General features: G+C 48.5%; 6 protein-coding genes across 6 annotated transcripts; 3 read left to right on the top strand and 3 right to left on the bottom strand.

The window, feature by feature from the left end:
- Window positions 1-396: 396 nt before the first annotated feature.
- FMAN_13351 (uncharacterized protein) lies at window positions 397-1,676 on the top strand (the record flags this gene model as incomplete). Its single annotated transcript, XM_041832810.1, has 2 exons — window positions 397-449; window positions 542-1,676. The coding sequence occupies 2 exons, from the start codon at window positions 397-399 to the stop codon at window positions 1,674-1,676; spliced, it is 1,188 nt and encodes a 395-aa protein (XP_041683236.1).
- A 1,033-nt stretch (window positions 1,677-2,709) lies between these two features.
- Window positions 2,710-3,909, top strand: FMAN_13350 (uncharacterized protein; the record flags this gene model as incomplete). Its single annotated transcript, XM_041832809.1, has 1 exon — window positions 2,710-3,909. The coding sequence occupies one exon, from the start codon at window positions 2,710-2,712 to the stop codon at window positions 3,907-3,909; it is 1,200 nt and encodes a 399-aa protein (XP_041683235.1).
- A 367-nt stretch (window positions 3,910-4,276) lies between these two features.
- Window positions 4,277-5,754, bottom strand: FMAN_13349 (uncharacterized protein; the record flags this gene model as incomplete). The annotated part of the gene is made up of 8 exons (XM_041832807.1): window positions 4,277-4,437; window positions 4,497-4,581; window positions 4,637-5,078; window positions 5,128-5,140; window positions 5,191-5,218; window positions 5,273-5,339; window positions 5,398-5,535; window positions 5,585-5,754. 8 exons carry the CDS (start codon window positions 5,752-5,754, stop codon window positions 4,277-4,279), a joined length of 1,104 nt encoding a protein of 367 aa, XP_041683234.1.
- A 1,631-nt stretch (window positions 5,755-7,385) lies between these two features.
- On the top strand, window positions 7,386-9,416 carry FMAN_13348 (uncharacterized protein; the record flags this gene model as incomplete). Its single annotated transcript, XM_041832806.1, has 1 exon — window positions 7,386-9,416. One exon carries the CDS (start codon window positions 7,386-7,388, stop codon window positions 9,414-9,416), a length of 2,031 nt encoding a protein of 676 aa, XP_041683233.1.
- A 582-nt stretch (window positions 9,417-9,998) lies between these two features.
- Window positions 9,999-11,990, bottom strand: FMAN_13347 (uncharacterized protein; the record flags this gene model as incomplete). The annotated part of the gene is made up of 1 exon (XM_041832805.1): window positions 9,999-11,990. The coding sequence occupies one exon, from the start codon at window positions 11,988-11,990 to the stop codon at window positions 9,999-10,001; it is 1,992 nt and encodes a 663-aa protein (XP_041683232.1).
- A 1,121-nt stretch (window positions 11,991-13,111) lies between these two features.
- On the bottom strand, window positions 13,112-13,672 carry FMAN_13346 (uncharacterized protein; the record flags this gene model as incomplete). The annotated part of the gene is made up of 1 exon (XM_041832804.1): window positions 13,112-13,672. One exon carries the CDS (start codon window positions 13,670-13,672, stop codon window positions 13,112-13,114), a length of 561 nt encoding a protein of 186 aa, XP_041683231.1.
- Window positions 13,673-13,900: the final 228 nt, after the last annotated feature.

The raw sequence follows: 13,900 nt of genomic DNA, 5'->3' as shown, positions 1-13,900 counted from the left end.
GTTATTGTCCAAACTAAACCTTCGTGGTTGAACTGATGAATTGGATTGGTCGGTGAAGAGTCTCATGGTGGAACCACGTGGGATGTAGACCAGCTGTAATACGGCCACCCGGGAACTAGCCGTAGATCAGAAGCCTCCGCATGATCAATTCGGCACTTTGCGGGCAATTTTCGCATTGCCCTCGTTAATTCTTATACATCAAGATGCGCCCTCGTCCGGCGGAAAATGTTACAGTCATAGCAAGTGTCTATGCTGTCCGTGTTTCTTTGCCTCACCTGCAGGAATCATGAATTTCTCAGGCTACTTTTGTAGCCAGACTGACAAGGACGATATTGAGTATCGACCTCTTCGGCCAACGAGTCCGACGAATGAAGATGACTTGAAACCCTACACAACATGCTGTTCTTCGCGAAGAAGGCCATGTATAAGAGGCCGGAGGAAGTGGCTGAGTCCGTTTCTCGCTGCTTTTGCTGGAGCATGTCTGATCCTGTCGGTTCTTACTCAACTCTTCGTCGCATATACGGGCTGACGTCTTGACCAGAATCGCCTTTTTCCTGATGACATTTGTGATCGAGCGCTATGCTGTCTACACCTTCGAAGCTTCTGGCCTTGCCTTGGCCGACCCTATCGAGAAGTACGGTGATGCTATGGAAAGCGCCAAGAGATGGGTTGAAGTCCTGTCGCCTCAAGTTACTCCAGTTATGGTCCATTCTCACAATGACTACCTGAGACCTCGGCCGCTGTTCTCGGCTTTATCCGTTGGCTGTGCTAGTGTCGAGGCCGACGTTTGGCTCAGCAAGAATGGAGAAGACCTCTTGGTCGGCCATCATTGGTGGAATCTCACACCAGAGAGGACCCTAAACTCTCTCTACATTGAACCATTATTGGAGATCCTCGACTCTTTTAACTCCCCTCAGTTCTCGGTTGAACTCCAGGGTCAGAGACACCGTGCTGGTGTTTTTGCTAACCATCCGAACAAGACACTGATCCTATTCATCGATGTCAAAGATGACTCAGAGAAGACTTGGCCGGTGGTACTGAAGCACCTGGAACCTTTGAGACAGAAGGGATATCTTTCATATCACCAGAATAGTGGATCAACGCCGGCAGACCAGACATTTCATTCTGGCCCGCTGACTGTGGTCGGAACCGGCAATATTGGCAAGAGGCGGGATGTGAACATCGGATCCGATCTACAAAATTGGCGACGACACCACGACGTATTTCTCGATGCCTCGTTGGATCTTCTGTCCCACCCCGGATTCTGTGAGAGAAACGATACACTTTGTCGCGAAGTGGAAGAGAACGAGTTTTACACAGCTTCTGTATCTCTCTTCAGAGCTATCGGAACTGTCATCCCATACTTTAGCAAGTCACAACAGGGGAAGCTGGCTAATCAAATTCAACTTGCAAAGAAGTTGAACTTGAAGTCGAGGTACTGGGAACTACCAGGCTGGCCTGTATCCCGAAGAAACTACGTTTGGAGGACACTCAATCATGAGGGGGTTGACTTGATCAACGCTGATGATATAGTCAGTGCAACGACGAAGCAGTGGCACTCTAATTATGCTATAGAAGGCGCATGGATCCTTGGTATTGCCTCATGTCTCTTTAGCTTTCTCTTTACTGTCATGTGGTTGGGAAAGAGGATGGTATTTCGTATGATGACCGTTTAGAATGATTAGCTAGTTTAGGATACCCCTTCTCAAGAGAGAAATACGATATACAAACTCAAGGTCAATATCAGAGTTTCAGTTGCTATCTACCTGTGCCTTATTGGCCATTGTTTTCGCTAAGTGTCCTCATACTCTAATATCCAGCTAACCGGGTGTTTAGGAAATATGATAGGCGCCCGCCTATTGCTCTGGGCTGCTCTGGTGAGATGCGAAGAGTCTTTCTGCTTTTCTGGCGTGTTTTATTCATACGAAGCCTTGGAACTCACGAATGTTGAGTGGGCCGGTCAAAGTATCGGGACTAAAAGTCAAGCTTTCTGGCGGACAGACCTTGTCATTTCACAAACATGGGGCAAGTTATGGCATGCGTTCAACACCCACGTCGAGTCAAAGGTACACTATGTATGATCATTTTGGGCGACTGTGTTGTCCTTCCTAGAAAATGCCTTGCCAGACCGCAAAATGCCCCATGAAAGCACGGACAAGACCGATGCTGGGCAATTTGCCGCCTTAACCGCTTGGGGGCTTGGCGCATCTCCAGAAGACGCCAAACGCCAACAACAAACATGTCTGATACACAGCGTCTGCATCTGAAACCATAACTCAGAAGTTACAGGCTCGCTACAAACCAATGATTTCTTCATTGGGGATTCTGACAGGTGGTGGCAACACCGAATATGCAGTGTTCCATTGGACATGACGACGCTTCTGTTCTAAAAATACCAATCCTTGCATCTTCATTCGCAACGGCCCAAACGCCAAGACAGCAATGACCAGAGAGAACAGGGCCAAGCGTCGCTCAAGCCTCCGCAGACAATACGTGGCATCACTCAATCTTGTGAGGCTGTGCTCGTGATAATCCACATTTCTCAGTCTCAGGGTTTCCGATTGGGTTTGGTCAGGAGGGTTGATGGAGACGTCAACTGTGGCTGGGAAGACCATCTTTGCCTCCGCCTCGGCAGTTGACATATATAAGCTGCTTCCCGACAGATGAAGCAGAATCTGTTTCTCGATATTCAAAATATCTTCAATCAAAATGACTTACTACGGCCACAACGTCAACTTCCAGCAGCAGAACCCTGGGTATAACCAGGATGGCCCCGGCCAGGGCGGATATGGCGGTGACGATCAACGTCGCAATGACCAAGGCGGCTATCAACAAGGCGGTCCTCAGCAGTACGGTCAACAACAAGGAGGCTACCAACAGGGTGGTCCTCAACAAGGCGGTTATCAGCAAGACCGCCCAGGTCTCTCGCAATCTTACTACTCCGAGTCCTCTCAGTATCCTCCTGGTGGACAGTCTGGACCTGGGCAATACCAACAGGGCCCTCCTGCATATAACCAAGGACCTCAGAGCCAGTTTGACGGCGGAGATGGTCCCGATGGTGAGCGTGGTGTAATGGGAGCCCTTGCCGGCGGTGCAGCTGGAGCTTTCGGTGGTCACAAGATGGGCGGAGTCACTGGACACAGCAAGACCAGCACCATCGTCGGAGCTTTGGCTGGAGCTTTCGGCGGTCACAAGCTGCAAGACGCCGCTGGAGACTGGAAGGATGAGAGAGACGAGAAGAAGGAAGAGGAGAAGCGACGAAAAGAAGAAGAGAAGAGACGCGAGGAAGAGGAAGAGAGTAGGCGAAAGGAGCGCCGTGACGATGATCGTTATGAATCTCACCATCGTCGCCGCAGCAGAAGTCGAAGCCGAAGTTCTTCTCGTGGCTCCAACCGACGTCGTGGTGGTCACTACGCTGGTAACTTCACCGCCTCGTCTCGAGATATCAGACTCGATGCTCACGGCGACTACGTTCTACACGCCTCTTGTAAGCGCGAGGATGGAGACTACCAGCACACATCCATTTCCCTTGACAAGGTCCTCGAAAATGACAGAGGAAGCTTCCGCTGGTCCGCGGGTGGCCATCACGGTAGCTCTTCTTCCGTTACAGTCCAGCAAGGCGATACCCTTCGAGGCATCGCAGCTCGATTCAATTGCTCCTTTGAGGAAATTGCTCGACATAACGGCATCAACAACCCTGATCTGATCTATCCTGGGCAGACACTCCAGGTGCCTGGTGGTGGTCGCCATGGTGGCGGTGGATTCGGATCTTCCGCCCGACATGTTCGTCTGGTGGATGGAGGTCAGAGACTTGAGGGTGAGCTGTCTCGTGACGGAGACTGGGTGCTTAGCTCGATCATCCTTGATGAGAGAATCAGAAACTTCAACGGCACCTTGGAGCTTGTCTAGGTTAGAAGTTGGGGCGTGTAAAATAGCAACTAGGAAGCGCATAATATCATAAAAGACTGTTTACTCTTACACTATGCTTAGACTCCTCAGTACCAGGAAAATGTGAGAGTGTAATCTGTAAAAACCCGTAGTTGGCTTTCTGATCTAGATAGCCAACGGGAGGCAAGAATTTATAAGACCTGGGAAGAGGATGCTAAATACAATTCAGTAAATAGTCCACTAAGCTTATGCTAAATGCCTAAGTCTTTTTATCACTCAGGACAAAGGTCCTAAGTTTTCTTGCCTCCCCCTCATAGCCTATTGTTTATCGCCATATGCAGTACCAGTTTCCAAAACCAACACCCCCGGCCAGACGATTATGAGACGCTCACTTATGTTCGGTCTCAGGCTTTCGGCCCCAGACAAAGCGAACCTTGAAGTAAGGGTGAAGTTTCTTGTTCCGAAGATCCTTTCGCACCTGCATCAGGAAAATCTGATATTCCTCAGCTGGCCACTTCAGAACTTCATGCCAAATCATTTGCGAATATCCTAGGGAGCAAAGGTCAGTCTTCTTTGAACAGTCAAATTTCATCGGCTTACAGCCTTACCAACAAGGTCAGATTCCAGGCTGAGCTTCGCATACTGGCCGATCTCCGCCATCTTGGGGTCCTTGGGCCATGAACCGAATGGTATCTGTTCAGGGGCGGTTGTTTAGTATGCGCAGAATGCTATGGGACTCTTAACTTGCCTTATAGAAGGTTTCTTGGATGTCCACGAAGCCAGCTTCTTTCATAGCCTTCATTTGAAGATCTTCTGTAAGGACAGACAAAGAGCATCCAGTGGCTTTGCCTCCCTCGATGAACATCTTATCCCAGGTTCCTCCCAGCGCAGTTGATCCGTCATCCGTTACGGTTCCATCGTCGCTATGTGTCATGGGCTCGGACTCACAGGACTCGACCCAGCCTCCTGGCTTGACTGCATTGTATGCCTCCTTGAAGAGAGCGGTCCAGTCTCTGATAGCGCCAAACAAGTAACGCATATGCACAAAGTCAAAGGTATTTGCGTCCCAAGTCCAAGACTTAGTGCAGTCATCGATCTCAAACTTGAGATTAGGGGGTACCCAGTCTGGCTGTACGGCGGATAAATCCGTACCGATGACAGCGGTATTTGGGTGTTCATCAGCATAGTCTCTGGTGAGTTTAGTTAGTGGAGATAACATGGGAGACAAATGGTACAAACATCGCCCAAATTCCTAAGAAACCGATTAGCATCTTGTATTTCTGTTGACTAGCTGTGACCTACCTGTTCCCGTTCCAACATCTAGCACTTTCTGTATAACGAAGTGTCAGCCCTGCAAATATTCTATTCAGCAATGGCACCGTACCTGGACATCGTCCTTTATAGGTGCCAGATACAGCTTATCGTCAGTAAGAAGTGTCAAAAAGTGGTGCCTGGATGCAATCAGTAGCTACTCTGTGCCAGAGGAGGTGCCGAGCAATAATCATTTACATCAGATCAAAGTTCTCGAGAGTTTGTTCGTCAGTGGGAATAGGATAGCTACTGTCGTGGTAGGTAGAATGGTACGACCTTCCCTTAAACTTTCGATACTCTAAGATACTTGAAGCAACAGATGCTGTCGATGAGTCGCTGCAAAAGTCAGTTATGGTTTAACGTCAATCCCCCACAGAAATCATACACTCCGGCGCTCAAGGCAGAATCATCGTCGATTACTGTTTCTTGTTCAGGTTGGTGGGGAGCAGCCGGCTCAAGTGATCGCTCTGGGGTATTTATAACTGTAACTGGCGGAGATGTCTGAGTAGCCTGTTCAGACGATGTGACTGGTACAGGTGCAGGAGGAGATGACATGGCACTGTGATTTTTGGCGTAGCGCTTGTTTGGAACAAATTTCTCAGATGAGTGAGAAAAGCCAAGTGAGGAGAACGTTCAGCATTTTGTAGGGAACACGCCATGCTGATTGTTGGTCGTACAGATGCTGAGGATATGCGCCGAGGCATGACGGCAGTCGCTGATTGGGCATATCGTCCAGGGATATCGCGTAAACCATCCGATAACTCAATCAGGCAGTTCGCGTAGAGTGTATTTCTAGGTCAGGATACTTGTCTGGATAAATGCCCTGTTTTTCATGCAGTCCGGGGCTGCTTTGGCAGAACGTGTCCCATCAAGACCGCAGCCAAAGCCGGAGAAAGACCCTGATTTGGGATGTTACCTCAACACAATGCGAAACTGTGCGGCAAAGCTTTATGATCCCTCATTTTCGTACCGAAGTAATCCATGATGATGACCTTCAACGCTCATAAAATGTTTCGTAGTCGTGCGATTCAATTGTGTACTCCTTTCGATAAACATTCATGGACTGTCCCCATCGGCATTGTGAACCAACCCAATTCGCACCTCACTAATGTCAAAGTAAACTTAATTACTTTATTCCCACTTACTGAATAATGAAGCTACCTATATGTAAGATGACCAGGTGACAGCCCTATAACTATTCTTCCTTGGTAGTTTGCGGGAAAAGATGTTCTGTTTTTTGAACCAATGCAGGGTAGGAGAGTCATGATGCAGTGCAGGCAAGCTACCACCAATCCGGCGCATCCTAACAGCAGCACGGGCAGTGCAGCTGGGCTGGGGACCACCATTTTAGGGCACTCCTCTAATGACCCCACTGTATTTCCATCAACATTGAGGACCTTCCACTAATAGCGTGGAGCCCAAGGCAGCCTATCCACCATTTTTTAGTTGCTCAGCTCCGATGTGGCATACATGACGTATGGACGCTTAGAGTCAAGGGAGAATAGGTGGAGATAAGATGAGGGCAAAGATGCTGATGTAGAATGCATCGCGCTACCAACATTTCTCACATTATTACTCACCCATCTCAATCAACAAGATCGAGTAAATACGAGGAGATTCGGTCGGAAATACCATGATGCGGGATAATCTGATGTCGCATGCGTCAGTGATTGGCAAAGACCTCGTATCGACGTCCAATTTTAACATGCTTACGGACAAGAAACGCACCAATTATAGAGCTAGACGAGCTCAAGTCTCCGCTTTTGGCGTGTTTCCCCTCGTTAGCTTATTTCTAATTTCCCATGCCAACCCCGTCGAGTCCAGTCCATCCCGTCTTTGTTTCTCCATCCGACAGACTTCAATCATCAACTTGAAACCATCACGAGTTCTATCAACTTGATCGCTTCCATCACTGAAGCGTCTTTGATAGTCAAGGCATAGTTTGGCTCAACAGTGTCCGACACTCTCGCTTCATTTTCCGGACCTGAACGCCATTTGAACTTACCCGCGTCAGCCGAAAGTCTGTCATCGCGCGCATCATCGAAACATCAACAATGGTGGTTCACAGTGTCGCATTTTACTGTTGCATATAATCCAACAGCCTCAAGTCCAATTCAAGGCGCGCAGGCGCATTTAACTATCGAGTCAATTTCGGCGGTAGCCGACCGCATTAATCCACCGCAATCATGAAGCTATTCACAGCATCTCTCATCTTATTCTCATGGCTCGCCCAATTTCCCGCTGCAATGGCCGGCAGGGTTCTCGAGTCAAAATCGCTCAACAGTTGTCAGCAAGGCTCCCTATTGACTGCCAGTCTCTTTCACGTTGTCGTCACACCAAACAACTCACTGGCAACCGTTAACGTGAATGCTCTGGCGTCTATTCAAGGCTATGTAAACTTTGATGTTACACTCGAAGCCTATGGCCATCAATTCATCCACGAGGTTGTCGACCCTTGCAGAACTAGCTTCGACCTGTCGAGTCTATGTCCTATGGCACCCGGTGATATCGACATCAAGTTCAACTTCCCAATTGGCAATGCCTTGGATCAGATTCCCGGCATCGCGTATGGCATTCCTGACCTGGATGCCACCGTGCGCGCATATATCAACATGACCTCCACGGGCGAGAGTATTGCATGTGTCGAGGCTGATTTCTCCACTGGCAAAACCGTTGAGCAACTCTCAGTCAAATGGGTCACTGCCATCATCATTGGAATTGGCCTTGTTTCTTCAGCACTCATCTCGCTAGCCGGCTACGGCAATGCAGCTGCTCATCTTGCCGCCAACACTTTGTCACTCTTTGCCTACTTCCAGGCCCAGGCTATCATCGGACTTACCGCTGTTACCATGCCACCAATCGTGGATGCTTGGACGCAGAACTTCCAGTGGTCTATGGGTATCATCCGAATGGGCTGGATGCAAGATATCTTCACTTGGTATGACCGTGCTACAGGGGGTAAGCCAGCTCGTCTCTTTGACAATCTCGCTACTGCTTCGGTCCAAGTTGTGAAACGGTCTTTGGAAAGCATTCCTGGTGCTGCAGCTCTGATCCGTCGTGACTTCGCCTTCTCGAAACGAGGCAATATTGAACTCGAAACCGGCTCATATCTGGTCTACGGCATCCAGCGCGTGGCATTCCGCTCACATATTGAGACAACGAATCTCTTCCTAACCGCCATTGTCTTCTTCGGTATTTTTACTGTCTTCGCCTGCATCCTTGTCTTCCTTTTCAAGCTCGTCCTCGACCTGTGTGCAAAGCAGGCTTGGATCAAGCGAGAGCGCTTCCTCGAATTCCGAACTGAATGGCGTACCATCCTGAAGGGAATTCTGCTGAGACTCACCTTCATGGGCTTCCCTCCCATCACTATCCTCTGCCTCTGGGAGTTCACGCAGGTTGATTCGGCTGCACACGTTGTCCTCGCGGTCTTCTTCTTTTTCACAGTTCTGCTCACCCTCGCCGCGGCAGCTTTGAAGATCGTCACACTTGCGAGACACAACAACCCGGTCGTTACTCTATACTCGAACTCGCGAATCCTCAACAAGTGGGGATTCTTGTACATCCAGTATCGAGCTACAGGCTACTATTTTATCGTGCCCCAGCTTGCTTACATCTTCGTCAAGGGCATGTTTGTCGCTCTGAGTCAGAAGAGCGGCGTTACCCAGGCAGTCGCCCTAATTCTCATCGAGGCCGCTGCTCTCATCGCCACCAGCGTCATGCGTCCCTTCATGGACAAGAGCACGAACTCCTTCAACATTGCCATCTTTGTTCTCAACTTCCTTAACGCCATCTGTCTCTTCATCTTCACCAACGTTCTCGGTATGCCTCGAATGGGTCCCTCCGTCACTGGCCTCGTTCTCTTTGTCGCCAACGCCGCTTTCTCCCTGATCCTGCTGCTTATGATCATTGTATCGAGTGCCCTTGTCTTCTGGCGAAAGAACCCAGATGCACGATACCAATTCATGGCTGATGACAGAGCTTCGTTCATGAAGTCCAGGTCGTCCACACAGATCGATACCATGACACAGCTAGACGCGTTGGCGGCCACCGCCCGCGGAGACCCAACGGGTCGCTCTCGCCCTGTGTCGAGATCTTCGTCAGAGCTCGCAGCGCCTGCATATCCCAATGCCGGGGCCAAGCATACTTCGACTTCGACTCTATCTTCAAGGAGCCCGCATAAAGACTCACAAATAGATGTCAGGGAAACAGAGCGGTAGAGTGTTCTCGTTGACGTACGATGAATCTTTGTCAGATGGAATAAGATAAATTTACACTGTTTTATATTGTAATCATTACCTGCCCCTTTGAGGTAGGACTTGAACGTTTCTTGCAAAAATCTAGCTTGAGGAGTTGATATTGTATTTTCTTTAAGCTGACCAACTTGTACATGAGACATGGTGTATAGTGATTTATAAATTCCAATGAGATAAAGACATAGATTTTGACGGTTTTGTTTTTCTCCACGGGTTACTCAGTTAAGTGCTGCCTATAAAGTCTAGCTTTAGGCTGTAAATATATATGATGATTGATCCTCCACAGTTTACAATGCCTCCAATGCATCCACCAAGACGACTTAACTTCGTATGTCAAATTGCAAGGTTAATGACGGTAAAAGAGTCATGATCTAGGTTTTCATCTTAGCGGCATTTGTTTATGCTGTAGCCTTTGGTCAGAGAATTATTATCATTAGTTCTATCAGGTTACTATTTTATCCACGATTATGATATCCTAACCCATTCCATATTCTCCTTTATGCTCTATTGTGTCCCTCTAAATCTTTATGCATGTGTATCTCCTTTTTAGCTGATCCATTCTGCCTTAATTCCTAAATCATTCTCCTGAATGAACCTCGCTCTCCTTTTGTCTCTTTTCTCCCTTTTCGCTCTCCAGAATGCATCATCGTCGTCATCATCCGTGCTATCTTGCTCGATGGCAACACTGGTACGAGGAATGTTAGATCTATTGTTGTCCCAGTTACTGAGAGACATTGCTTCGTCGTTCTTGGTTGCCTTTGCCGAAAGTGTTTGGTTCACAGCTTTGGAAACTGGTCTGTAACGACTTGGAAGACCAACGGTGTTGCGTTCTGACGGTGCCACTGACGCTGCATATCCCCCAAGCTGCTGATAAGCAGATCTGGCGTAATTTGAGGGTGCGTAGTTCGACTTCGCATAGATCGAAGGCGCGTACTGAGACGGCGCATACGTCGACCCGGCACCGGGTGGCCCCATGTTCATGACCGGCTGCTGAGACGAAAAGGCATTCCAGTGTTGGTTGCTTCTCTGGCCCATAGTCGCCATGGACCTCAGAACCTCAGTCTGAGCCTGCAATAAGTTGAACATTTCTTGATTGGAATGGAGTGGGGGCAGCTGAGGGACAGCAACTGGAGTTTGAGGCCTGGAGAAGGCCATCGGGGTCTGCGCCCCTGGCAGGCCAAAAGAATGCGCTATTCCGACCGGCTGTCCCCAATTGAAAGCCTCGTTGGTGTCGGGCAGAGGTTGGAAGCCGGTGCTCGGGGGCACACGGCGAGCCTTCTTGGCGCGCTCTTCGCTCGCTATCACGCCGACCAAACCACCTGGAATGCGTTGCTGGTTGTTCATAGGCCAGGCAGTTTGTGGGGGCCCTGGGTAGATATCTTGCGGAAGACTCCTTGCAAATTCAGGCATTGGTATTCGTGAGTTTTGTCTGATGTTGTTAATTGGTAGGAGCTGCGAGATGGACTCTCCCCTCGTGTGACCGAAGTTAATGACGGATGGAGCTTTGCTGCCTGATCTTCGCTGGATCTGCAGAAGTGCTAAAGGCACATCCTCATCTTCATCTTCGTTGTCATGCCTTGGGACGATATCTTCTCGCAAACCTTGAAACGTCTTGAACGACTTCATGGACCACGACGAAGAGATGCGCGAGTGAGAGCGCAATGGTGGGAGATCAGGTCCATTTGTACTCTTCATCATCTGTTGTCGATAACCGCCATCGAGATACGCCTGCTGCTTCTTACGCTGCGCTTTTTGCCTGTTCACAGCCTCGGTATCGTCTATACACTCGTAGTCTACTTTGTCGTCTTCCTCTTCTTCACCGCCGTAGAAGCGCCTCTCAGCTTCTTCTCGGGCTTTGCGCTTTTGGAGAGCTTCGAACTCGGCCGCTGTCATGACCTTGGCGTGGCTGATTCGAGATGTCGGAGGAGGTCGTGGAAGATGTGCTTCTACCTCGCCAGCTTCGGGCACTGAGTCAAGTGGCGGAACATATAGATCGGCGAGATCTTCAAGACCTTCATGGATTTGGTATATTGGCCTTGGCCTCGTCGTTGGAATACGGGAGGGTGAAAATAAGGGCTCTGAATCTGCAGAATCCGGTGTATTTAGGCTTTCATCATTGATGAATGGCCACCGTGGAGTGTGGCCGGCTGTTGGGCCAATCAGTTGCTCGAATTCGGAGAAGTCCTGCTCTATTCGATCGTTTTGGTTGTCTTGAGTATTCCAAGCCCGCGAGTAATGCTCAATGATGCCAGCGTTCGATGAGAATCTCAACGTTGATGGATCACTTGGTGTAGTTGGAGAAACGGCCTGAACATCGCTTGAGGTGCGGACATTTGTGTCGATTGGTTCAAGGTACGTTCCCGATTTAATGAGTGGTCGAATCTTAGCGAAGTCTAGATCGAGAGGACTGGTTCGGTGCAGAGTCGACGCCGTAACATCCATGCTGCGACCTTGAGCATGGCCATGTCGGCTTGACAACGACAGCGATTGAGTACCATCATGGTTCAAATGAGTGTGTGATATCGTGCTCAAAGACATGAAGGGCAGATGTCGTTCAAGCGCGAGTAAGAACAGGATGATCACAGGACCAAGGCTCATGGAGAGATCGCCAGTCGCTGAAGAATTATCTTCAATGTGTCATCGTGGCCAAGACACCCCTTGCTTGGCTCAGTATCCTCCCTTAAAGGGATGGTATGGTGTCTGCCATGGAGAGCTTCAATGTCTCAGCCTTGAAGGGAGTGAGGCTCCCTTGAGTACAGGGGCGAAGAACATTATTAAAATAAACATCACCGCTTCTCAAACCTTGAAATCAACTTTAAGTTCTTGTTCTTCTTGAATTGGCTTTACCCGTATAGATAATCACGAAGCATATATACCCACCGTAGCAACTCCCCGAACGTTTGGGCAGCCCAGCTCATACGACGTAAGATGAGTCTCTCAATTGATAGCGCCAACGGCGGCCATATGAATAAAGTGTTTCACGACGCACAAAATAGCCTTATGACATGAGGCTATCCACAGGCAGTGTTCTTCGCGACATCATTGACTGTGTCAGCGATCTACTCGGAACTGGACCCGGCCGGTATATCCCGCTTCTATGACCGCGAGAAGGCGGAATCTCCGATGCAGGGACGGAGGAATGCGCTAAATTCCAATTTAGCATAGTGCCCTGACCTGACATCAACAAATGCCGGTATGGTCTAAACAACAACCATTCTGAGCCAGCTCGTAATAAACCATGATGGTATTCGAGAAACGTTTCAGGGGTCTAAGAAAAACGGCGGTATGCAACAATGTACCGGTCGTCGTGCCGACGGCATAACGCCGAGAAGGATGTTTTAAACTCAAGGCTACGGTAGACAATTGCCGAGGACACTTTATTAAAGTTTACTGAAACAAGCGATTGTAACATGGGAAATTACAAACATGTCATTGCTAAATCACCTTCCTGAAAACGGTCAGTTAGAGATGTCTCAAAGTTAAAGCGATTGCTCAATTGGCCAGACCGCCGCATGGACTCGTGTGATGAGAATTTTATAGACTCAGGTAAATTCGCACTAACATCCGAATCAACCCTATTTTCCATATTGACAGTGGCATCTCGTTGCTTCCCTCAGACTGTCTCGCATCGTCCTTGTTTACGCCCATGGTGAAGATCCTCACTTGCAGACCCTCTCGAAGGTCTCGTTCAACTTTCCACCGCAGTTCTGAATTTGCTGAGCCTCATACTCAAGACTGGCATAGATCTGACATCCTTCGCCACCCATGATCCTGCCAGTCTCCTCGCTGCCTCCGTACTTGAGAACCCTGGCAGCCATTCCGGCAGCAACGGCCTGGTTCCTGGTGGGGTCATTCAAGGCCGTGCCATTGTTGAACTTGGCTGCTCCTGCGACTGCAGCATAGCCTAAACGACGAGCATAGAGAAAGCTGATCTGCTCGTCGATGGCATCGATGAATTTGCGCGCACATGCAAGAGCTTCGTCAGGATCAGTGGACTTGCAGGCTGATGCAGCAACAGGAACATCGTTGAGACAGGTGACGTTGTAAGGATAAGTTGTGCTGTGAGCTGATAAAGGAGAGCCTGGGTAGTTATGCGCTGTGGCGTTGATAGACGGCTTCTCAATGCATCTTGCGATCTTTGCAGATGATAGGTGACAGGAACCTGCAGCTGCAGCTGTGCAGAGCAAGAGAATAGTGTAAAGAGGCGATGTTAAATGCATGGCTGTTATTTGGGATAAGTAAGAGAAAGAAAAGTAAGAAGAAAAGGAAAGAGGTAAGAAAAAAGGAAAAAGATAAAAAGAAAAAAGAATTATAAAATTAATTATTTTTAAGTTAAAATTATTACTTTTTTATTAATATTATTATATTTATAGTTCTTAAATATAAAGTTAATTAATTATATACTTTAATATATATATTTAATTAATAAATATTAATTTAACTTTTAT

Source organism: Fusarium mangiferae (genome assembly GCF_900044065.1).
Source record: "Fusarium mangiferae strain MRC7560 genome assembly, contig: FMAN_scaffold007, whole genome shotgun sequence".
Classification (NCBI taxonomy): domain Eukaryota; kingdom Fungi; phylum Ascomycota; class Sordariomycetes; order Hypocreales; family Nectriaceae; genus Fusarium; species Fusarium mangiferae.
This window is presented reverse-complemented; position numbering and strand designations above follow the sequence as displayed.